The sequence below is a fragment of the Pipistrellus hanaki genome (genome assembly GCF_964339955.1).
Source record: "Pipistrellus hanaki genome assembly, chromosome: 1".
NCBI classification, from domain to species: domain Eukaryota; kingdom Metazoa; phylum Chordata; class Mammalia; order Chiroptera; family Vespertilionidae; genus Pipistrellus; species Pipistrellus hanaki.
Window position 1 is genome coordinate 47043499 of NC_140503.1, and position 26188 is coordinate 47069686.

Below are 26188 nucleotides of genomic sequence, written 5' to 3' on the forward strand. Positions count from 1 at the left end.
TGTTCACAGCAACATTACTCATAACAGCCAAAAAGTGCAAACCACTTAATGTCTACCAACTGTCAAATAGGTAAACAAAATGAGGCATATCCATAAATGGGCTACAATTCAGCTACATGACTACTGATACTGCTACAATATGGATGATCCTCAAAAATACCCTGCTAAGAAAAGAATCCAGATGCAAAAGACTACATATGATTCATTTATATGAAATATCCAGAAAAAGGCAAATCTATAGAGATAGAAAGGAGATTAGTGCTTGTCTGGGGTTGAGGGTGGGAAGAATAATTAATTGTAAATGGACACAAATGATTTTCCAGGATAATGTAATGGAAATGCTCCAAAATTGGTAATGTTGATCATTGCAAAACTCCCTATACTTACTAAAAAATTACTGAATAACACAAATAAAATGAGTGAACTTTACAGTAGGTAGATTACACCTCAATAAAACATTCTCTCTCTCTCTCTCTCTCTCTCTCTCTCTCTCTCTCTCTCTCTCTCTCTCTCTCTGTCTCACACACACACACACACACACACACACACACACACACACACTCACTCACACTGGTTTATTACCAGGGAATGAAGTCCAAAAGCACAAATTCTCTAGCATGGCATGAAGGCCCTCTCCTCCAATGATCTTCATCCCCGCTCCCCTCCACACACACACAAGGCAATAGCTTTTCCTCTTCCTCAGATATGCTGTTTCACACTTCTGTGGTTTTTCACTCTTGAAAATGCACAGTCCCTTCTCTACCCAGGACACTCCGCTCATCCTTCAAGACCCAAATCAGACTTCTCTGACATGTCTCTAAAGTGTCTCAGTCAAAAAGTGTTTCTTCTTCATTGTGTTCCCATAGGATCTTCTGTAATGTCTGTGTTTATCTTTTCTTATTTGTATTATAATCATTTGTTTTCAATGCCACCTTCACTGCATTGTGGGTTTGGGAGGGGAACAGGAAAAGTATATACAAATAGCTGCTACTTGTTTAACATTTATTCTTTACATATTATTTTTGGCATTTTTACTCATTTACATATTACTTCTAATCCCACTACAATCCTGCAGGTGAGCTATTACTGTCTCCTCTCATTGGGCTCAAAGAGGAGACACAATATATTTAGGATCACACTGCCAATATCAGGGAATTGAGATCAAATCCATATATGGTGAACTCCAAAAATTCACTAAACTGCTTCTGTTTTACAATACAGAGCCTAAAGGAAGAGATGTATCTATTTAATATATTGTAGTAGCAAAAGTTATGGGACCTGATTTTTAGTACTTTATCACTGACCATGCAATGTTAGAAAAGTCACTTGACAATCTGAGCTTCAGTTTCCTTATCAGGAAAACAAGAGGGTTGGGCTAGATAATTTCCAACATTCCTCCTGGCTCTAAAAATTCTGATTCTGGGTGATATCTCGCAACCACCGGAACTCAAGATACAAGAAACCAGAGCAGACTGTCTGATGATAATCTAGAACCTTAACACAGGCCATATCTGGTGATGTTACCATAGCACAGGACTGTGGGCTGGTGCATCCCAGCAGCATGAGTGCTTAAAGATTTCGGGAGCAGTCCTTGAGCAGTTGCTAAAGAGTAGGACAGGACTCCCAGCTCTCTCTGCCTGTGTGCCTTATGAGATAGTACCCAACACATTAACTTCCACACATTGCCTGGATGTCCATCTCTATCCCAGCACAGGCCACTCATAGCACACCTAATACGGACTACTACCTACCTGCAGAGTGCTAGGCATCATTGCACCAGATGATCTGCAAGTATTCACAAGCACTGTCTCCTAACCAGCCTCTTCCCTACAACTCATTCAATACCTTACCAGATTAAACTGTCCTGAAACTTATATCTAATTGAGTCATTCCTCTGCTTATAAGCTTCCCTCTCCTGCCAGCGTTCTATTTCTTATACAATAAAGTAAAAACCTAAAGTAAAAACCTGTACTTTGGCTTATAAAAGCTTCTGTAGTCTGATCTCAACCTATCTTTCCAAATTCTTTTCTACTACTCTTCAAAAAATAAACTACCTCGGGGTTCTTACATACAAGGGATATGTTTAATGTAAGTATAATTTTTATGTTAACATACCTTGAATATCATAAATCATCCTAAGATTTAGAACACAGTTTCCTGATAGCACACAAACTGGACTCTGTTCATGCAATATGGTTATGAAACTCCTTGTGCTGGTCTCTGTCTAGAATGCTTTTTCCCATCATCTTCATACTTCAAAATCTTCAAATGAACTGGCATGTCTAGGGCCCAATGTGGGAGCTGACATATAAGTACTCATACATGTCTTTAGCTATTCGAAGCAGCCTTTGGTCTCCCTCTCTGTACTCACACCATCTTTTCTATATAACTTTCTTATATTGCTTATCCCTCTCTATTTTTGTTTTATAATTGTATAATGTGAATATCTTAGATTCTCAACCATCAAAAGCTCTTGGCAAAACTGGTATTTGGTCTTAGTCCTAGATGTACCCAGCACCAAGCACAAATTATAAATTAGTAGTGCTCAATAAGCCTTTCCTTAATGCATGAAACACACACACACACACACACACACACAACAAACTAGGTGGAAACTGACATCTAAACTGGAATGGGCATGGAGTGGAGGAGCCACTACTATGTGCCAGGTCCTGTTGCTGAGCACAGTTAATCTCTTATTCTACTTAATCCTTTCAAAAACCCCACTAAGTAACTCCATTTTACTGATGAGGTGTCAGGGTTAGGAAAGTTAAGACAGTGGTCTAAGATGACAAGATGAGTCTGTTGGGACCTCTTCAATGCTATATATGCCACTGGCCCTCCTCCTAACTTGTCACCCTCCAGGAGGTGGAGGATCTTTCAGAACCTCCAGCAACCCCAGCCCCGGCCCCGCCCACCCGGCCGGCCAGCCCCGCCCACCAGGCCAGCCCTGTTCCGCAGTTTCCAGCTGAACTACTCCAGGCGCACGGCCCCGCCCTCTGCGTCGCGTGACGTCACCACGCCTGGCCGAGGTGGCGTGGCTACGTTCTTTAAATAAGGCCTTCCCGGGGCGTGCGCTGCAGTGTGTGTGGAGTGGGGATACGGCCGCCCGGGTCGGAGTGGTTCGACCGCGAGGTGGGCGGAGAGGCTGCTTCCCGGGAGACGCGGGGCGGAGGGCGCTGCCCGGGAGACGCGCGCTCCAAGGGCGGGCGGAGGGAACGTGGCGGCCCGCGCGGCAGGGCCGGGCTGGGGCGCTCGGCTCCAGTTCTGGCGCGGCCCAGGCCCGGCTCGGTCTCCCCATGACCCACCCTCTTGAGACCTTGTTTCTCTCCGAGGCCCTTTAGTCCGCTTTCCCACAAACATTCATTTTGCCCCCATTGGCTCGCTCTCCCTGCCTCACGCTGGGTCAGGGAGTGAGAGGTGGCTTCAGTGGGAGCCGGTCAGGCCTGCCAGGTGCCCAGGGTCTCCTCAGTTTTTAAGTTTCTCATCCACACCCTCTCGGTCTGCCTGCCAGGTGCCCAGGGACTCCTCAGTTTTTAAGTTTCTCATCCACACCCTCTCGGTCCGCCTGGGGCGACGGGAGAGGCACCCAGCATGGAGTGGCCGAGCCCGATGTGCAGTCCGGGTAATTCCTCCAAGTGACCGTGTGAAATGTCACCTGAGTTGCCTGGACCGCAGTCTCCTCAAAAATGAGGTTCTCTTGGAATGATTTTTGATATCCAGGCTTTTTTGTTTGTTTATTTTTCCTTGCATTGTTTGCCAAATCGGACCCATAGCAGGGCATGACTGGGAAACCCGAAGCCAGAATTCTTTTGGCAATTAGGGGCTGAGGGAGCCCTAAGACACACAGCCCCATGCCATACAGTGATGCGGTCTGTAAGAAATGAGAACACCATTCTGTTTGGGCTCTGAGAGTGCCATTCCTGGAACAAGTTAACTGGGGAAGGACTGCATCGTCATTGCTGTTCTACTGCAAGAACCTTGCAAGCATTGGTCTGTCTGCTGCATTCTGTTTCAGGAGTCCTGTCAGGTTTAGGATAGGTGTTAGGAGCATGGGTTAACAGCTCCTGTTTCCAATGTTGACCTTTCGTTTTTTCTTCAGGTGGTTCTGGAGAAATCCTGCCTCTGCTGGAGCCTGCTGGACCAGGCTGCAGAATTGTGAGCTCGACTGATACAGAAGTCTAAGAATACGAGCTCCATAATGGCCATGAGTGAACCGAGGCTGAATTGGTGAGTTACATCTGTTTGTAATCACCTAAAGAGAATGAACGTGGGACTGGTTACATTAGGAAAGGAGGGTTTTTGACCTGCAGAGCTTTGGAGAAAACAAAGAAAATAGAAGTTCAGTGGCTCAGAATTTATCCCATCCTCATTTGCACATACTGAGCACTTATGAGATATAGCTGACTGCACTTCCTCTCCTAAAGTGACAATTCAGCACTCAGATTGCCACCAAGTATAATTCCATCAGGTACTTATTGTTAGTACTTCCTGTGCTCTGTTAGTGAAGGGAAGATGCTGGAATTTTCTTGTGTCCAAGGACCTTGCCCACTGCTGTACAAGTAATTAAAAAAAAAAAAAAATAGAAGCCCTTTTAGAATAGTCAAGCTTCTTTTTGTTATGTTGGAATCTGTATCAAGTGCTCATGTAAATGCATGGACTAATTTAGAAATGTATGAGAAATTCACAAATTGAGGACTCAGGTAACATAATGGCTTTGCAGAGATCTAACTAATACTCATGTGGCTTCAGGTTAATTTAGTGCACATTTTCTGAGCATCTATAGTTTGCTAGCCAAAGAGAATATAAAAGTTATGTGAGATTATAAAGATAATTAAAATAGTACCTGATTAAAAAAAGATGCACTCAGTATGTACTCAATAAGTATTTATTTAATGCAAGCAATGCTCCCTTCCCCCAAAGAGCTCACAGTAAATCCCTGAGCCCCATGACTTTGTTTTTGTATGATATGCAAAAGCCTTAAAATGTAATAAAATGCCAAATATACAGTACCATAATCTATACTAATAAAAGGGCAATATGCTAATTAGACCAGACATCTTCTGGACATCCAGACAAAGCCACAGTGTTGGCACTATCAGGCTGGCAGGGAAGGCAGGTAGGGTTGATCAGGCATGCAGGGGAGCAGTTAAGGGGCAATCAGGCTGGCATGGGAGCAGTTAAGAGGAGATCAGGCTGGCAGGAGAACAGTTAGGAGGCATCAGGCCAACAGGGGAGCAGTTAAGGGGTGATCAAGCTGGCAGGCAGAGGTGGTTAGGGATGATCAGGCTAGCAGGGGAGCAGTTTGGGGCATCAGGAAAGCAGGTAGAAGTGATTAGGGGCAATCAGGGAGGCAGGCAAGAGGTTGGGAGCCAGCAGTCTTGGATTGTGAAAGAGATATTCCAGATTGGAGAGAGTGCAGGCTAGACTGAGGGACGCCCCCTTCCCATGCACGAATTTCATGCATCAAGCCTCTAGTAAATCATAAGAACCACATTGGTGCATAGCAAGTAAGACATTCTAATTTTACCATTTATACTTGAATTTTTATTTTATTTTTTATAAATGCCTTTAAAAATAGTAAGAAATTAGTATGGTGCAAATATGCTAGAATTTTTCATTTTGGAAATGGGCCAGCCAGAAATTGCCATTTAATTAGAGGTATGCACCAAGCAAGTCAAACTCCCAGCCCATGGGCCATGGGCCTCATGGGGTCCACAACGAATATTTTTGTGGCCCAGCCAATATAACAGTAAGAAACGTTTTAATAAAAATTTCATACGTTAATTTTTACAATATTCTGTTATATATAATCTACCTAATAAAAGAGTAACATGCAAATTGACCATACCTTCGTGATGTCCACCAGCCAATCAGGAGTGAGTATGCAAATTAATTCAATAAAGATGGCGTGTTGATTTGCATACACAGGTACCAAGCAGCTGGGGGCAGGATGGGACACAGCATTCTGCACCACCTCAGCCGCTCTGGGCCTTTGGGCAGTGTGGGAAGGCAGAAAGGTGGCTCCGGCCAGAGCAAAGGCACTGATGGCAGCCAGGGGAAGGAAGGCCCATTCTTTTTTTTTTTTTTTAATATATATATTTCATTGATTTTTTACAGAGAGAAAGAGGGATAGAGAGTTAGAAACATCGATGAAAGAGAAACATCGACCAGCTGCCTCCTGCACACCCCCTAACGGGGTTGTGCCCATAACCAATGTACATGCCCTTGGCTGGAATCGAACCTGGGAGCCTTCAGTCCGCAGACCGACGCTCTATCCACTGAGCCAAACAGGTTTCAGCAGGAAGGCCCATTCTTGCACGCATCTTCGTGCATCGAGCCTCTAATAATTAATAATGAACTACAACGTTCACTAATGACATTTTTACTATAATCATGTTGCATTCATTTCTTTTGCACACTGGCTCACCATTTCTCTCCACTAATACTAGCAGCGAATATTTTAGCAGCCGATTCCCATGTCATTAGTCTTGTACTGACTTGTTTGGTGTGCACAGCAGGAAATATTTCACTTTTGGAGAACAAGAAAAAGGTTTATTTGCATTACGCTTATTAATTTGAGCAGTTGTTCAGTATCTGGTAAGTTAAGTTCAAGAAAAAGTATTAATTTTTATTATTAAGATGTTCTTTTATATTATGTTAATGATTACTTATTTCAGACTTTTGTATTCAGTATGTCTCTATCGAAATAAACCTATGTTTCTATGAAAATAGAAGCTTTTTTTGTGTGTTTTTTTTTTATAAATATATTTTATTGATTTTTTACAGAGAGGAAGGGATAGAGATAGAGAGCCAGAAACGTCGATGAGAGAGAAACATCGACCAGCCGCCTCTTGCACACCCCCCACCGGGGATGTGCCCGCAACCAACGTACATGCCCTTGACCAGAATCGAACCTGGGACCCTTTAGTCCGCAGACCGACACTCTGCCACTGAGCCAAACCGGTTTCGGTGTAGTTTTTGTTTTAAACCTTGTTTATTTGGCCTGTGTTAGCCTTTGAGTTTGACATGCTTGGTATACGTGTTTATGCTCCTTGCCATAAAGTGTATGTTCAGAAGCAGCACGGATGCTCTTACACTGTTCCATTAACATTGTGAAACCCAATGTGACTTAGAGCCTTTGCACAGTATTGAAGCCCTTGAACTATCCTTGACCACAGAATCCTACTAATCTTTGTCCTCCCAGGTTAATGTTTCTCAGTGTTTTTAGTTTTTTAATTCCTTTCTTCAATCAGCATTTATTGGATGTTTACTATGTGGAAAGCATTGACTATAATATATTAGTCTCTAAATTATTTATGATATGGAAAATCACATATGACCTTAGAAGTGGTTTTAGTACAGACACACCATTTATCACATTTGCCATGTTAATGAAAACGTGAGGATATGCTGTCTTTTTATTGTCTTGTGGCCTGACATAACAGTGCATGAAAACAAAAATAGAGAAGCATTTTCTGTCAGTAACCAAACAAAATGGTATGCCCAGAGCCAGAGGTGAGTGCTGCCTCTGACAGACCTTTTATTGTACTTATAATCTGTTCTATTTTTAACTCTCTAGTTATTTCTGACATTTATTTAATTGGATACTAAAGGAAAAGCAAGGCAGGTTGTTGCAGCTGGAGAATTTCAGAATAGGCTTAGGGTAAAGCTATCTAAGAAGGAAAACATCTGAACTCATACATCTGGTACATGAAATTAAAATTATGAAGAGATGACTGTCTAGGAAAGGGGGTGTAGAGGGTATGTAGTTATAAATTACAATTGTACCATTATGCTGCTTACTCTACCTTGAGATTTTGAATTGTCAAATAAAATTACTTTGCTTCACAGGGATGTCGCCTCAAAAAATGGCCTTAAGACATTTTTCTCTCGAGAAAATTATAAAGATCATTCCATGGCTCCAAGTTTGAAAGAACTATGTAATTTATCTAACAGGTAATAAGTTTATTTATTTGGTTACCTATTTCTATATTTGGTTGTTATTTTTCTGATATTTGAAGTTTTATATCTGTCTGTATCTACTACTAAACATTCAGTTGCAGAAATGTAAAAATTAGAAAACAGAAGAACTATTCCAGTGACCACTCTTTAGTATATATTGTTTCAGTTCTTTCCCCATCCATGTACAGATATATATATATATATATATATATATATATATATATATATATATCATATTATAAATACTATATAGAACCATAAATACTATAAAACTGTTTTTTATCTTTTTTTATTTAATATTTCCTGTATCTTTCTAAGCCTCTGCATATGTAGCTCAATCTTCTTGATGGTTGTATATTATCCTACGCAACAAAGAGGGAATACGCAGATTTACCATCATAAAGATGGTGGCGCCAAATCCCCTCAGTCCCGCCTGAGTCCCATAGTCCTTTCAGCCCAGCCAGGGGTGGGGGTGTGGGGAGCAGGCGGCAGGCGCACTATGCGTCCAGACCCGCCCTGAGCCCTCCAGCTGCCCAGGGCCGGCCTGAGGTGCAGGCAAGCCTTGGATGGCAGTTGCCCAGCCAATGCCAGAGGCGCAGGCAAACCTTGGATGGCGGCTGCCCAGTAGTCCAGGGCCACCTGAGGCTCTCAGGTAGATAACCAGAGCCAGCCGAGGCTCAGGTAACCAGGGCCTGCCACCTTCCCCTGATCACCGGGTTGCCTCCTGCCCCTGAGGGCGCCCAGACTGTGAGAGAGGGCAGGCCAGGCTGAGGGACGCCCCTCCAGTGCATGAGTTTTCATGCACCAGGCTTCTAGTATATTATATACTAGTAAGTGTACTTTCTAATTCATTTAGCTGGTTTTATATTGCAAAATGTTGTATTTATTCCTCTTTTTTTGAAGTTATAAGGACTACATTGATGAACTTTTTGTAATTATTTTTGAGATAAATTCATATAAATGTCATTGTTTGGCCAAAGGGTATATACATTTTATATTTTAATAGATACTGCCAAAATGCCAAAGATTTTTTTTTTTTTTCACTCTCTGGTATGAAATGCCCATTAAGTGATAATTTTCCCTTCTCACTGCTTACCTACCTTTAACAACTCTTCTTTCCTTTGTGATCAGTTGTTTCTACTATTTGTGGATGGATTCTCAAAACAAAAACAAATAATCAGGTTACTAGAAAGGAGTACATATGCCAAAGAAGGAATTAGGAAGCTCTTCATGTACTTTCATCCTTTGACCATGTATTTGCAGCAAAGGAAATATTATTTCCAGCCTCTGCATCCAATGGAACCCCATCTTCCCCTGCCTTCTCGGTATCCTTTCTGTCAGTTAGCATCCCCTCTTACTTCTATGCCTTTGTTCTCTCTTGTCAGTGCAGGCCTGCCTCATTTTATTGAGCCTCGCAGATGTGTGTTTTTACAAATTGAAAGCGAGACCAATATCTGCAAAAAAGTTACAAATCACTTTATTTCAAATCTTGCTTTATTGTGGTCTGAATGCAACCCTCAGTAATTTGCAAGGTATTCCTGTATTTCAAAGTGCTCAAGCTTATCTGTCTCTAATCCCTGGACTCCAGATTTCCTTCTACTTACTTTTTTTTATTTACTTGCTCATTTATACTTAGACTCCTTTAAAGACTTCTATATGCTTGTAGTATACAAGGAGGGAAAAGGACAAAAATACTACTGTATAACACATGCAGAAAACAACAGACAAAGCAATAGAAAGTCCTTCCCTATCAATAATTACTTTAAGTGAATCAAAACCTCCAATCAAGAGACATATTGGGAGAATGAATTTTAAAAACAGTCTAAAAAAAATTCCTTCACTACATAGCTCACTGGACTTGCTTTCACTGAACATCCCACTTAATCTGGCTTTACCCTCTCTAGTCTACTAAGACTGCTCCTCCCAAGATCTAGGAGCTATTGACTACAGAGATAGCTCACTCTTAGATTTCTGGTGACTGTGGTATTTCTCAGTCTCTTTTGCCATCTTCATTGTCAGGCTTTTCATGCTGGCTCATCAGATTGTGGAGCTTTTAAAAAAGACTGATTTTGCATTCCCAACCCATCTTTTGAATTTGAACCTTTGAGGATGTGTCTGTGGAATCAGTTAACACTGTTGATATTCATTTAGGTCATCTCTATATCTTTACTATATAGCAAACAGTGAGTATCCTTTTTATACATATGCTGATATAAGAACTAGGATAAGTTTCTGTAAGATGTGAGTATGCATGTGTTTTTTATTTTTATAGATATTTGCCAGATTGCTATTAAAAGCATTAAAGAAACAAGAACTTTTTTATTCCATCAAATTAATACATAGGTTTACGTTAAAAACAAGCAAAAGTTGTATTAAAGAGATAGTTGAAAAGTAAATATTTTTAAAACGGCAATTTCAGAAGCAGTATTCTTCTTTCCAAACTGCATAATTATATATTTCTTAATATCAGCTATAGACAGGTAAGACAATAGATCCCTTATGAATGTGCATCTGTGGCTATATTTTTAAAGTTATTTCTGTTATTCAATTGTACCATTTTTTAGGTATAACTAATTTTTTAAAATTTGTCTTTATTGTTGAAACTATTACAGATATTCTCCTTTTTCCCCCATTGGCCCCTTCCTCCCACTCTTAAAGCTTATTAATTAAAGAAAGAATCGTCTTTGTTTATTTGAGTAAAAGAATACCTACCAATTCTGGTATTCTGGAATTCAGCAAATATATATCTTTATCTTAAAATAAAAAACTAACCATTTCAAGAACTTTTATGTCTGCCTTCCTTTTATCAGACTAAAAATTTATAATATTAATCTTCTTTAATCTGTCACTGCTTCTTCATTATTTTCATGGTTCTATACGAGTCCACTTCTGTTCAGCATATCCCAAGTATGGACTATAATCTGGATTATGTAAGGGAGAGGACATTTTGCTGGCAGTTGGGTTCACCGAACTCCTAAAATTTATTTTTCCTGGAGTATGCTTGTGTTTCTTTAGATTTCTATATAGCACAAAATAATTTATAATTTACCTTTTAATATAGAAAAAATAAAGACCAAGGCATTGATTCCATTTGTTTCTAGTCTTTTTGGCTAACCTTGATTTTTATTAAGTTTAACAGTAGGGAATGGATTTTCACACTGTACAACTGTTTTCTTCATGGAAAACTAGGAAGAATATAGCTTTTTTGTTAGCCTTAATTTTTGTATTTCTTTTGTGTTTTCTAACATTTGGGAAAATATTAATAACTCTAACTATACTACTTTTAACAATGTGAAATTTTCATTCAACCCTTCATTAAAAGGTAAACATTTGCCTTTTTTCCAAATTAAAGTGTCTGGTTGTAGATATTTATAACTGAGTTTCCAACAAAGAGGAAAGTAGCTGTAAATAGAAAAATAATTATCAAATTTCAACATTTTTAATATAGAAAAGTTAATCAAATTTAAGAGGTACAGGTAGACTTCAGATGGAGGTTACAAGCACCATTTCCAAATGCTACTGAAAGAAGCTGCCCGAGTCAGTAGATTTAAAAATTAAGAAACTTGAAGTTTTGAATTCTGCCTTTTTTTCATAGAAACTTTAAGTAAAAAAGGAGAATTGGTAGTAGACAAAATGAAGTGTGAAAACTTCAAACCATCAACTGAAATAAAATATAATGCTGTAAATGTGGTTAGAGAAACCCTGTCAGATGCTTTTGGCTTGCACCCTGATGAAGATTTTGACAGCACTGCACATGGAAATGATCTTGATGTGCTGCCATTTCATTCTTTGCTGAATGTAGCCAATTTAAACTGCTAGAATTTCTTGACATTCCTACTCTGGCATATCTGAGTCAGCATCTTGTTGCGGCAGCAGCTTAATTAAATTTGCCAGTTTGTGCCACAAGGACAGACATGTTCTCATATTCAGAGAGACAGCTGTGAAGCAGTATTGTTAAAAGTTGCGGACACAATACTGTTAGGTTTGAATAGTTCTCAAGACATTTTCTAGTGAGAAATCAATTTGCTGTGATACATTTCTCCCAAGATCAGCAGTTAATATTCATTTTGTTAACCAAAAATGTGCTTATTTTTTTACAGTTATTGGGGAAACTTTAGTTGCCAAATATGTCTTTTTAACTTGTATTGTTTTCAGAGCCAATCTAATAATCCTTATTTTAATTTGCATAATTATTTTCCCACCCATTAATAACTTCTCTCCATTAGTTTTCCATCTATTGTTTATCTCTAAAAGAACGGTCTTAAATATTTCTGCTTTATTTTAGAACCCAAAGTCATTTTCTAAAAATTCTGGAATTTTTACCATATATATTCTGATATTATAAAGTTGATTTAAAACAAGTCAGTGTTAGCTTTAGATGGAACTTAACTCTCCCTTTGTCCAGATACAGATCAAGTTTGGTAATTCTCAACCTTAATCAGGCCAAAACCCTCCCATTTTTCATAACAAATATTTATAAGAAATAAGACACCTACTTGACTATCCTGAATTGAAATTCATAGATAATAATAGCCACAGACACAATACTTAGAAATAATGAACTAGATATATAAATGTGAAATAGAAGAAAAATAATTTATATTCTAATATGTATTTTAAAATGTAAATGCCTCATTTCTACTGCACTAAAAGATATAATGAAGTAGTCAGAGGCAGCAGCTAAAATGAACAAGGTTGGATTTAAGAAAAGAAAGATAAACTATACCATAAAGCAGTGATTTTTAATTGGTATGCCACAAGAATTTTTAAAACATTGAATATCTGGCTATTTAGTCAGGGTTACTGACCTTTTTTCCCTTAGATTGTCAGATTAAAAAAAAAAAAAAAATGACAGCCAACACAACAAGGGCTCACTGGTGTAAATAAATTAAAATAATACCCCTCCTTTTTTTTTGGTTCAGATCAGCAAACGAAACTTTTTTTTGGTGTGCCACAGAATTTTAGTGCTTCGTTTGGGTGCCATGAGATGAAATAGGTTGACAATCATTGCCATAAAGGAATAATAAGAAATTCAAACGGAATAAAATGTATTGTTAGTAACAGACCAGTCTTATTTGTGTATGATAACAGCCTGAAGAAACCTTTGAAAGTTGTGCATTATAGTACTATGTATTAGAGGCAGGTAGTATCCCTCACTTTTAAATGCTTTTAATTCTTTCCCACTTTTTTTTTACAACCCAGATACATCCATAGGCTTCCAAAATGCCCTCAGAGAATTAATACTGTCACAATTGAAAACCTCTGCTCTTGTCCCTCTCCCTCTTAATCTCTGATCTGGATGTCTTTATGATTTTTTTCAGTCACCTATTCAGTGTGTTCAGTTTGGAAACCTGAGCTCTCCATAGTCACATTGTATTGATATACATATTTACTTTTCCTTTTCCCCCATTCAGTTGTCTGATATACTTGAGTGTAACGTCCTAGGGAGTAGAGATTGTATCATGTTCGATGTTGGTTGCATCTCCACTACCTGACATAGGACTGGCACATGGTAGTCACTCAGTAAATTTAATTAATGGAGGAATGAAGACTGAATTAATAGACATCCATCTTTTTCATTACTTTTCCTTCCTTTTGGATTAACTTTGTTTAATTTGGAACTAATTCACAGGGAATAGTTACTGTCTTAGAAATTAGAGTTGTTGAAGCTAAGGAAATATTGTGTGTGTGTGTGTGTGTGTGTGTGTGTGTGTGTGTGTGTGTGTAAAGATTACAACAACCAAATATCAGGGAAAGAACTTCCAAATTGAATAATTTGTCTAAGGATTATGCCTCTTCCTCTCCATCAGATAATTGAAGGTAAGGTTATAATTCGATCCTATCCTATTTATTTTACACCAAATAGCTAAACATCAAAGTGCAGGTGGCAAAGTTAGATAATAATTCAGAATTTACTGTGTTAATTGCGCTATATTCTTCCTGGTGATTAAGAATCATGAGGTCTCATGATAGTACTCTTGATATGAAAAGCCCATATTTGTAAATGTTTGCGTGTGTTTTTCCAGACGTATAGGAGAAAATTTGAATGCCTCAGCAAGTTCTGTAGAAAATGAGCCGGCGGTTAGTTCAGCAACTCAAGCAAAGGAAAATGTTAAAACCACAGTTGGAATGGTTCTTCTTCCAAAACCAAGAGTTCCTTATCCACGTTTCTCTCGTTTCACACAGAGAGAGCAGAGGAGTTATGTGGACTTGTTGGTTAAATATTCAAAACTTTCTGCTAATTCCAAAGCTATTGGAATAAATAAAAATGACTACTTGCAGTACTTGGTATGTATTCTTTTCTTCAGCTTCAGTAAAAAAAAGTATTTAAAAGTTAGGAAATACTTTAAATTTGCTTTTGTGTTTTAGGTGCAACCATATTTTAAACAATGGGAAGTTTAGGGAGATAATTGATGGACAAATTGGTGCTTTAATTCTTTTGTTGGTTCTGGTATAGTTCAGGCATTTTGCTCTAGTTCTCAGCATATGTTACTCCAGTTCATCTTAAGTACTAGAATTAGAGCTTGCATAGGTCATTGAACCAATTTAAAATTTTCACTTATTTAAGTAGTTTCCAAAGTCATATAAATGATGCTGTACTAAACATCATTGTTGCAAACTCTTTTGTTCATACCTATGATTGTTTCCTTAAGATAATATTTTAAAAATGAAACTGCCAGTCCTAGTTGGGTAGTTCAGTAGGTTAGAGCAGCGGTGGTCCCTGACGTCCAAAAGGTTGGTGACTGCTGGTTTAAGGAAACCTTTGGACAGCGATCACCAACTGGTGGTTCGTGGACCACTGGTGGCCCATGTGGTCCGAAAGGTTGGTGACCACTGGATTAGAGTGTTGTCTGATATGCCAAGGTATGGGTTCTGTCTCCAGAACAACCAATGACTGCATAAATAAATGGAACAACAAACTAATGTCTCTCTTTCTCTTTCCCTTCCTCCCTTCTTTCCTCTCTCTCTAAAACCAATCAATCAATGAAAATAATAAAAAAAAATTGCCATATCAAAAACTATACATGTTTCTAAGGCTTTGATCTGCAATTACCCATGGGTAAATTGTTCTGCAAAAACTTTAAGCCAATTTTTTTATATCACTATTGTGTGGAAGATTTTTTTTTTGTTTTCAATATCTTTGCTGATACTGAACATTACCTTTCCCCCTCTAATTTGACATGGAAGAAATGGTGATCCCTTATTTTACATTAAATTACAATGATTACTGATAAAAATAAGAATTTTCTATGTGTTATTAAGCCATTTCTGTTTCTTCTTTTATGCAATTCATTTTGTTTGCTAATTTTTCTATTTGGTGGTTAGTTCTATTTTTGTTAATTAAGAACATTTTATAAGATAAACTTTCTAATTCCAAAGCATGTATTATAGTATTATTAATTTGCTTTCTTGTTTTTGAGGAGTTTTTAATAACAAGTGTATCATTATTATATAATTTTCATTAACTTTCTCTTTGTGATTTTTGCTTTGGATATAATACTTTTAATTATTCTTTAAGTCAAAATAACTATAGCAATGATTGAAAAGTGATTGTTTTTATTCCACAACATGTCTACTTTTTTAAAAATTAGGATATGAAAAACCACATAAATGAAGAAGTTACTGAATTCCTAAAGTTTTTACAAAATTCTGCAAAGAAATGTGCACAAGATTATAATATGCTTTCTGATGAAGCACGTCTCTTCACAGAGGTAAAAAACAAATTTATTTAAACTTCCAAGTAATAGTCAATAGCAGCATTTTTAAATGTGTGATGATCCTGTCAAATGCATATGGAAATATCAGTATTATCAATTTAGAGACCAAATTGTAGGTAGGGTTTTTACTAGTATAATCACATATTTAAATAATAAAAATGCTGTGCTTATATCTCAGAATCATGTACTATATTATATTCTTTTTTTTCTTTTACTGAGTCAATACTGTGCTGTATTTGAGAGTTATATTTTACTCACATGGATGGTTTGATCTGATGCACTGATTTCCCTTGTGAGAGAATAGGTGATCAAGGAGTTAACAGTCATTAAAAACCTGAATGGTCCTTTAAAACTTAGTCACATAAATTTGCATTTATTGTCTTCATGATAACCAATCACCAAATGATAAATTTCAATTGTGAGTTCATTTTATTATATATAAATCATCCATGCAGATTTATTAGCAATGTGCCTTGCACCCTATCCTCATTCAGTGAGCCTGGCGTAAATTTAGAGTAACCTACTTAAATAGTTACTAGTAATATATACAGTTGACCTTTGATAACATAGGGGGTAGGATTGCTGACACCCCACACTGTTGAAAATTTGTGTATAACTTTTAACTCCCAAAAAACTTAACTACTAATAGCCTCTATTGACTAGTAGCCTTACCAATAACATAAATAGTTGATTAACACATATTTTGTATGTTACATGTATCATAATGAATTCTTATAACAAGGTAAACTAGAGAAAACAATGTTATTGAAGAAATCATAACTAAGAAAATACATTTACAGTGTTTATTGAAAAAATCTGCATATAATTGAACCTGTGCAGTGCAACACCATGTTGTTCAATGGTCAACTGTGTTAATATCCCTTCATTTCACTGGTTTAAAATGTCTTATCTCAGAAAGAGAGTCTACAAAGAACACACTCCCACCCCCAGACTGCTTCATCTACATACATTCCTCCCAGTTGTTCCATATCAGCCTACTGGCCTCTTTGTTTCTTCAATAGTCCTTGAAGCCTTTGGCTGTTCCCATCTTTCTGGCAAGCCATTCCCCAGCTATCTGCATGGATTAGTTTCTTGATTCCTTTAAGTCTCTCTCTGTTCAGATACCAACTATCAATGAGGATGTTCCTAATTACCCTCCAAAAAATAGCATCACCTTTAGTATTTCCTTTCCCAGGTTTTATTTTTGTTTATGTCTTTTTCACAATGCCTATAAGTAAGTACTCTTTTGTAGCTGCTGAGTTCAGAATAATGCCTGGCATGCAACAAGTACTCAAGTGTTCAATGTAATTATTAGTGAATATAAAAATGTTTGTTGACAGACTATACTATTTGGTAGCTAACAATCAGCATTATGTCTTGCTTTTTTAGTCAGATTGTCTTGGCAGCACATTTTCTCTGATTTATATTTTATGTCTCTACCCCCAAAGATTCACTGATATCTATAAAAATTGTTTTTTGTTTTAAAATTTTAATATTATGAAATGTAATATACATGTGGAAAAGTATATAGAACAAATGTATACAACCTAACAAAGAATTATATGGACACTGTAATTCTGTTTCAAGTCAAGAAACATCAGTATGAGAGAAACACATCGATTGGTTGCCTCCCACATGAGCCCAGACCAGGACCAGGGATTAAACCTGCAATCCAGATATATGCCCTTGACCAGAAATTGAACCAGCACACACTCTAACCATTGAGACACATTTTTAAAAATATTGGAATTAAACATATTTAGTGGGTTCTAGTCCCTACAAGTAAGATTTTTTTGCAAGTTCAAATAATACCAACTTTGGCCATTTGACAGGTTCTGCATATTGTCTCCAATCCTTCTGAGTCACTCTAATAGACTTTGAGGTTCATTTCATACATTTCCTCTCCAGCCATAGAGTCAGCCATTTTTCCAGAGCCCTTGTTTTTTGTTTTGTTTTGTTTTTTAGTGGGAATGGTATTTAAGGACTATAGTCTGGGCACTGAAGATGCTCATTGCTCCTGGGTGAATAGATCTAGGAGAAACATATTTAAAGAAAAAAAATACCATGTGTCTCATTTGCTGTACCCAGAATACACCCACAGCAGCCTTAGATTAACAATACTAATACTACCAATTCATTGGATTACTGAAAACAGTTTGAAAAAACTTTTTTATATCTTCTCTCCTCTTTTTTTTTAAATTTTTTTATTGTTTAAAGTATTACATATAATAGTACATATATCTCCTTCTTTTTTCCCCATTGACCTTCCCCCAGTCTTCCCTACCCCTGTCGCATGCCCTTATCCCAGGCCCCCAGTGTCTTGTGTTCATTGGTTGTGCTTATATGCATGCATACATAAGTTCTTCTGTTGATCTCTTTTTCCCATTCCCTAACAGTAGCCAATCTTCCTGCTGTAATTTGATAGTCTGTTCAGTGCTTTACTGCCTCTGTATTTATCTTTTCATTCATCAGGTTATAATGTTCTTTATTTTCCATAAATGAGTGAAATCATGTGGTATTTTTCTTTAATTGCCTGGCTTATTTCACTTAACATAATGCTCTCCGGTTCCATCCATGCTGCTGCAAATGGTAAGAATTCCTTCTTTTTTATAGCAGCATGATATTCCATTTTGTAGCTGTACCATACTTTTCTAATCCAATCATCTGCTGATTGGCACTAAGGCTGTTTCCAAATCTTAGCTAAGGTGAATTGTGCTGCTATGAACATAGGGGTGCATATATCCTTTCTGATTGGTGTTTCTAGTTTCTTGGGATATATTCCTAAAAGTGGATTACTGGGTCAAATGGGAGTTTAATTTTTAGTTTTTTTAGGAAACTCCATACTGTTCTCCACAGTGGCTGCACTGGCCTGCATTCCCACCAGCAGTGAACAAAGGTCCTTTTTCTCCACATCCTCGCCAGCACTTGTTGTTTATTTATTTGTTGATGATAGCCATTCTGACAGGTGTGAGATGGTACTGAACTGTCATTTTGATTTCCATCTCTTGGATAATTAGTGCCTTTGAGCATGTTTTCATATGTCTCTTGGCCTTCTTTCTGTCTTCTTTCAAAAAGGTTTTATTTAGGTCCATTGCCATATTTTTATTGGGTCATTTATCTTCCTTTTATTAAGTTGTATAAGTTCCCTGTAGATGTTGGAGATTAAACCTTTATCAGTGATAACATTTGCAAATATGTTCTCCCTTACAGTGGGCTTTCTTGTAGTTTTGTTGATGGTTTCTTTTGCTGTAAAAAAGTTTTTTATTTTGATGTAGTCCCATTTGTTTATTTTCTTTTTAGCTTCCATTGTCCTAGGAGTGGTATCTGTGAGGAAATTGCTTTGGCATATGTCTGAAATTTCTCTGCCGGTGGATTCCTCTAGTATTTTTTTGGTTTCTCGTCTTATATTTAAATCCTGTATCCATTTTGAGTTTATTTTTGTGTATGGTGTAAGTTGGTGATCTAGTTTCATTTTTTTGCATCTATCTGTCCAATTTTCCCAACACCATTTATTGAAGAGACTGTCTTGACTCCATTGTATGTTCATGCCTCCTTTGTCAAATATTAATTGAGCATAATGGTTTGGGTCCATATCTGGGTTCTCTATTCCATTGGTCTATATGTCTGTTCTTGTGCCAGTACCAGGCTGTTTTGAGAACAGTGGCTTTGTAATACAGTTTGAAATCTGGTATTGAGATCCCACCTACTGTGTTCTTCTTTCTCAGGCTTGCTGTGGCTATTCGGGGTCTTTTTTAATTCCCCTGCAGTCTCTGAGAGTATCCCCAATTGTGTGATCTTATGTGCCGGGCTTAGTAATCAAAAGCAAGGATTTAAATAGAAATAAAGCCAGAGTAAGTGTGTGAACTCACGACTTTTACCCTCTGGCACTGCAACCAATTCTGTGAACATTTCTGGCACTAAGCAGCCAGCACATTGTTAAAATTTCCGGCTGCCTTTTTGCACCCAGTCTAGCTAAGGGTTGCTTTTGAGAGTTCCCTTCTGCTATTCAGCCCTTTCACATTCTCGGATCACACACTAGCCCCAAAGCTGTGGATTTTGTGGGGCGCCAACTTCTCCGGAACCTCTAGCTCCCATTGTGTGCATTTTTCTCTCCAGCCTGGATCATAGACCTCACCTTTTTCTAGGCGAAATTTGACCTTTCCAGGAGAAGGTGCAGAGCTCCTCTGAGTCCGGCATTCGCGCTGTTTGAGTTCCGGTTTTCCTGGGTTCACAGTTGTTCCCTGGGTGGTGGTGGTGTACATTCCGGGATATATAGGCTTCCGATAACAACCACTCTCCCCATCAAGTTGGCGCAGTTTACGCTTCAGATTTCAGCAGCAGTGAGGGTGCCCGGTCAGGGGAACCCAGTCAGGCAATCCTCCACAGTCCCTTGGAATATAGCTGTCTCTCACCCACAAATGTACACTCCTCATGTGACCACACACTCTCTCCTTTCGTTCTCTCACTCACATACTATTTTGCTGTCTGCCTTCCAGTGGGCAGCCATCTTCCAATGATCTCCTTTTTTAAAACCTAACTATATTACTATTTTACATATTGTTTTATTTATCTAAAAATATTACTTTTTTATATTTTCGTTTATTATTTCTCTAATCTACACCCTGGGATCCTCCTTCATTATTCCTGAAATACTGTATGTTCTACTTGTTTCTTTGAGGAAGGTCTCTTGATGATAATCCTTATTTTAATCTGAAAGTATTTTTATTTTGCTCTCATTCTAGTAAGATAGTTTTATTCTATAATTTTAAGTTGACAGTTCATTACTCAACATTTGAAAATAAAATTTTACTTTTTTGGTTTACATTATTGCTGTTGGAAAGTGTTATCTGTTTGAAGTCATTCTTTTAAGGAATATGTATTTTCTTCCTGGCCATTCTTTATTTTTGGTGTTTTACAGTTTCATTGCAAATTTTTTTTGTCTTCTTTACTTTATTTTCCATCACCATTATGGCCCCCATACCCTCTTCCATCTCCACTCACCTCTCTCCCCCTCCCCAAGTTACCAAACTTGTTCATGTTCATGAGTTCTTTCTCTTTGTGTGCATGTGTGTGTGTTGTTGTTGTTGTTGTTGTTGTTGTTTTTGCTCAGTCCCTCCTCCCTCCCACTAGAGCTGTGCTTGCTCTCTATCTATAATGCAGTGTGCTTTTTCCAAAATCCTACTTGGATCATTGTTTTTATTTTATATGAAAATTTATATCCTTCTTTAGTGTTAGAAAATTCCCAGCCATTTTCAATTATTGCTTCTCCTTCATTTTCTCAACTCTGTCTTTCTGAGATTCCTATTTGTAAGCTAGACTTCAGTCTGTCTTTAGTTCCTCTTTATGTTTTCTGTTGTGATAAAATATACATAACAAATTTATCATTTTGACCATTTTTAAGGACAGTTAAATAGCATTAAATATATTCACACTGTTGTGAGTATATTTCTATCCTCTATCTTCAGAACTTTCTTTCTTCCCAAACTGAAACTCTGTACTCATAAAGTCATTCAGTTCCTGCTTTTAGTCTCTGAATTTGTCTACTTCAAGTGCTCCCATATGAATGGAATCATATAGTATTTCTTTTTGTGACTGGTTTATTTTAATTAGGATAATGTCTATAAGAATCATATGTCTTGTAACATGTATCTGAATTTCCTTCATTCTTAAGATTGAATAAATATTCCCTTGTATGTGTATGAGCAACTTACTTATCCATTCACCCATTGACAGACACTTTGGTCGTTTCTACCTTTTGGGTCTTGTAAATAATGCTAATGTGAACATGGATGCATCTATTTTTCAAGGATTAAATTTACTAGGCTCATGTTCAGCTCCCTACCTAATCTTAGAACTTGTTGACACAATTGCCCTCAAGCAACCTCACCTTTCATCAGTTTCCTAACTTCTCACTGCTCCTGTGTATCTTCATTCTAGGTGTTTGGGATTTGTTTGTTTGTTTGTTTGTTTATTTATGGTCCTTGGAGATTCTCCTTGCTTTTTTATCAATCCCAGCAATGCATACAACTTTTTTGTTGTAATTTATCCAGGACCCAATATTATTTAGATAGGAGTGCTCTTCAGAGTATCTACTCAGCCATACTGCCAAAAGTAGTATCTATTAAATTTTTAAGTTTCAAATATATAGGATACCTAGATAGAATGGATACTGCTCAGCCATAAAAAGTGATGAAATGCAACAACATGGATGAATCTTGACAGTATCAGGTTAAGTGAAATAAGCTAGATGGAAAAGGATGAGACCCATATGATTTCACTCACATGTGGAATATAGAACAGAAAGCAACAAACAAACTCGTACACACAGGCGCAACATTCTAGTGGTTACTAGAGGGGAAGGGCAGTGTGGAGAAGAAATAAAGGGGTCAGGTATATGGTAATAGAAGTAGACTAGATTCTGGGTGATGAGCACACAGTGCAATATACAGACATTGTATTTATAGAATTGTATACCTGAAACTTACATAATTAACCAATGTTATCCCAATGAATTTAATTAAAAAACATGTATGATATCATTATTTTTTGGTTCAAAATAAAATTTAGGGAGATGGTCATTTTCACCTTTCTTGGTAATGGTAAATCTGAGTTGTGTGCATGGATGTGTTTTTGATGTATTTAACTTTCAGGTTATTTATTTCTAATTATTCACATAATTGCTTCTATTTTAGTAAAGTGTATTGCCAACCTATGAAACGGGAGATTATGGTTCAATTCCTGGTCAGGGCACATGACTTGTTGCAGGCTCAATTCCCCAGTGTGGGGCAAGTAGGAAGCTGCCCTGATCAGTGATTCTCTCTCATCATGATGTTTCTGTCTCCTTTCCCTTCCTCTCGAAATCAATAAAAATATATTTTAAAAAATAATAACATTCAGTGGGTGAATTATGGGAAACAACCCGAGTCTCTTAACCCTCTTCATTCACTCTTAGCTGTTTTTCAAAGACAAATTATTAATCAAAAAACCTTTTTAGTTAAATAGTGTTTCTTTAGTTGCTTAATGCCTACCAGTTATGAAATACCTTTAATAATATATAATGTATGAAGTATAGGAATAAAACTGTCTTAGATTTTCCTTTGACTCTTTCTCTTATCATAATTACTGAATTTAGGGCAACTCAGGTAAAAGCACTGTGGCAACCAGAAGTTTCACCATGAAAACATGCTAATAAACATCTAGCCAGAATAGTCTCTATATCATGTAGTGATTACATATTGCTCTCCTTTGCATGTTCAAATTCTTGCAAATACTGCCATAGGGCAGGAACTTGAGGGAGAAGGGAGGTATGTAACTAATTAGTGAAAGTTAACTAATATTATAAATGCAGAACAAAATCTTATGCTGATCTGAGTTTGCAGTTGACTAAGATTTTTAAAAACAAAAACAGAACTTTTCCATGTTAATCTACATCAGCCTTAGTTGCAAGTAATATTCTGAATTAAATATTAAGGCCAGTATTGAAAAGCAGGAATGCGGGGGAAGGAATGTGAAAGATAGCTGGGAGCGAAGAATAAGAGGGGAAGAAGGGAATATGAAACTACAGATGAAAAGATATACTAAAGCAAAGTTATTGATTTGTAGCTTCACATATTTTATGAATGAAGGGAAAGGAGATACACAGGTAGTATAAAGAAAAACTTATTGCTAAGAGCTTTTGTAATATAAAGTATATAAGTCAGATTAGGCTAATTGACAAGAAGAAAAAATACTTGGAAGATGATACTTTGTATTTATAAAATTATAACCCCCCATCACAACCCAAAACTGCTGTGTTCCTTTGAGTTATCTGCATGTTATTACAAGTGGCATATATTCTGCTTGGATAAAGCTGTGAGTTTTATTTCCTCCCTGATTACATTTCCTGATAAGTTATTAATATTTTGAAAACAGTTTGAAGAGGAAAAAATACTCCATATTTGAATTAGTTACAACATATCTCATTTATTTTTTAGAGTGCAGATTAGAATGACATGTAAGACAACTACTTCATTAATTTCTGTGCTTGGGAATCTTTTAAGGATATTAAATTTATTTCTAATTATTCATAAAACTGCTATTGCAGTAAAGTGTGTTGACATTTTCATATGGCTTTATTTCCTTGACAGTTTCTTAAATAGTATAGAAAATATATCATCTCTATTTCATTTTAAAACTTAATACAATTGCTCATTTTAATATCAAATATCAACATTTTAAGATATTAGGTTTAAAAGAATTATGAAAATATGAGATTACATTAAACAAGGACTATACAATATGCTTGGATGGTTAGAAGTTTGAGTAATGAAATGAGGCTAGATTGTCAATGAATAATTATATAATCATATGTAACTGACTTATTTTTGTTGGATTATTAGAGAAGTATAAAACAAATGAATTTATTTTGGTTTTTACTTTCTAGCAAGTTTTAAAAGCTTGTATCGACCAAGTGAAAAAATATCCAGAATTCTATACTCTCCATGAAGTCACCAGCTTAATGGGATTCTTCCCATTCAGAACAGAGATGGGATTAAAGTTAGAAAAGACTCTTCTTGCACTGGTAAGGTTTGCCACATGAAAGTATATGCTTACTTTTGTTTGAAACATAATCTGTATGTCACATAGACAACATTTGTTTTTAAATTTTGAATAATAATGATATAGAGCTTTATGAATATCAATATTTTATGTTTTTAAAAATGTCACTACGCACTTTATTTCTTGATTTTCTTAACAATCATATTAGAAGTAAGTGTGTGTGAAGAGGATATTTTAGATTTTCTCCTTTATCCTGTGATGATTTGTACCTCATAAAATAAGATGTTAAAGTGGCAGGGAAGATTCGACCCTTTTTTAAAAAAATATATATTTTTTGGTGTCAAGCAAAAACATGAAAGTCTTGATTTGGCTAGTATGCTTATTAAGTAGAGCATCGATGACCTGTTATTGAAGGGTCCCAAGTTCAGTTCTGATAAAGGTCAACCAATTGATGTGTCTCTCTCATGGGTTTTTCTCTGTCTCTGTCTCTCCCCCTTCCTTCCACTTTGATTAAAAATCAATGGAAAAATATCCTCAGGTGAGGATTAACAACAGTAACAAAAGTCTTGACTTAAAGAAGGCTCTAAATTTGACATTTGCATTTAGTAGAATGAAGAACTTTTATTTAAAATTTCATAAGATGAAAAGATACTTGTGGGGAAAAATATATCAAGATATTTTGTAATAAGCAATGATTTCATTTTATTTAGGGGAGTGTGAAATTTGTGAAAACAGTATTTCCCTCAATGCCTGCAAAATTGCAACTCTCAAAAGATAACACATCTACCAATGAATCTCCAGAACAAATAGCTGCAGCTATGCATTATGTAAGTACGAAAGTGGTTTGGGATGGGATCTCTATAAGTAATTTTCTGTACCTCATAAAGTATAGATAATCTGATTCTTTTAAAGTCTCCTTCATCAATTTCCTTTTTGTTATTTTTGTAAAGAAATTTCCAATAAGTATAATGAAGTAACATGGTATATTTTGTTTTTCAGGATATTAGTAAAGATCCAAATGCAGAGAAGCTTGTTTCAAGATATCACCCACATTTAGTTCTAACTAGTCAATCATTGTTTGCCTTATTAAATAATCATGGACCAGACTACAAGGAACAGTGGGAAATTCCAGTGTGTATTCAACTAATACCTGTTGCAGGTTTGTGATTTGCCATATCAGGTTACGCTCTTAACAGAGAAGTTGGAATGGTTCTATTTCATCTGTCTAAACCAGGGGTCCTCAAACTTTTTAAAGTGGGGGCCAGATCACGGTCCCTCAGAGAGCTGGAGGGCCGGACTATATGAACTACTAATTCCTACTGTAACACCTCGGCTGCGCTCACTGCCCAAAAAACCTGGCGGGCCGGATCAGACTCCTCTGCGAGCCGCATGTGGCCCGCGGGCCATAGTTTGAAGACCCCTGGTCTAAACACAGGTAGTCATTTGTCAAATACAACTATCTAAGTTTTGATTTAACGAGGATATAAGTTTGATACTTACATTCAATAGAACTTTTTAAATAGATAGAGCTACCACATAATTGACAGTCATCTATATATATAAAAGTCTAAGTGACTTTTACAATGGAATGACCAGTCAACCAGTTACTATGACATGCACTGACCACCAGGGGGCAGATGCTTGACACAGGAGTTGCCCCCTTCCCTGGGGGCTGCCTGCCTGCTGCAGTCGTGGCGTAACAGTGAGGTAAAGAGGAGAGAGGGAGATGGGGAACTGCATGGTGGTGGGGCATCGGTGTCCAGCATTTGTTCCTTTTGCACCCAGCCCAGCAACCATTGACTCCCCTCCAGACCCCATTGAGGCCTTTGGGCCCTGGGCTGGGACAGGGAACTGGGGGTTGGTGGTGGCTGATGCGGTCCCTTTCCCAGGGGCACTGAGGGCCAGCTCCCTCCTTGGGGCCGACAGCCAACCCCTGCAGCCCCTCACCCAGCCGGCCAACCCACTGA

General features: G+C 37.3%; 1 protein-coding gene across 1 annotated transcript in view; it reads left to right on the plus strand.

Annotated features, from left to right (window-relative positions):
* Positions 1–3033: 3033 nt before the first annotated feature.
* ICE2 (interactor of little elongation complex ELL subunit 2) overlaps positions 3034–26188 on the plus strand; it is a 61343-nt gene continuing 38188 nt past the window's right edge. Inside the window, exons 1-8 of the mRNA XM_084873197.1 lie at positions 3034–3135; positions 4103–4230; positions 7855–7959; positions 13992–14253; positions 15558–15677; positions 24106–24243; positions 24932–25048; positions 25221–25380. Of these exons, the coding sequence (XP_084729323.1) occupies positions 4202–4230; positions 7855–7959; positions 13992–14253; positions 15558–15677; positions 24106–24243; positions 24932–25048; positions 25221–25380 (931 nt within the window). The 5' untranslated portion in view covers positions 3034–3135; positions 4103–4201. The remainder of the gene's footprint in view (positions 3136–4102; positions 4231–7854; positions 7960–13991; positions 14254–15557; positions 15678–24105; positions 24244–24931; positions 25049–25220; positions 25381–26188) is intronic.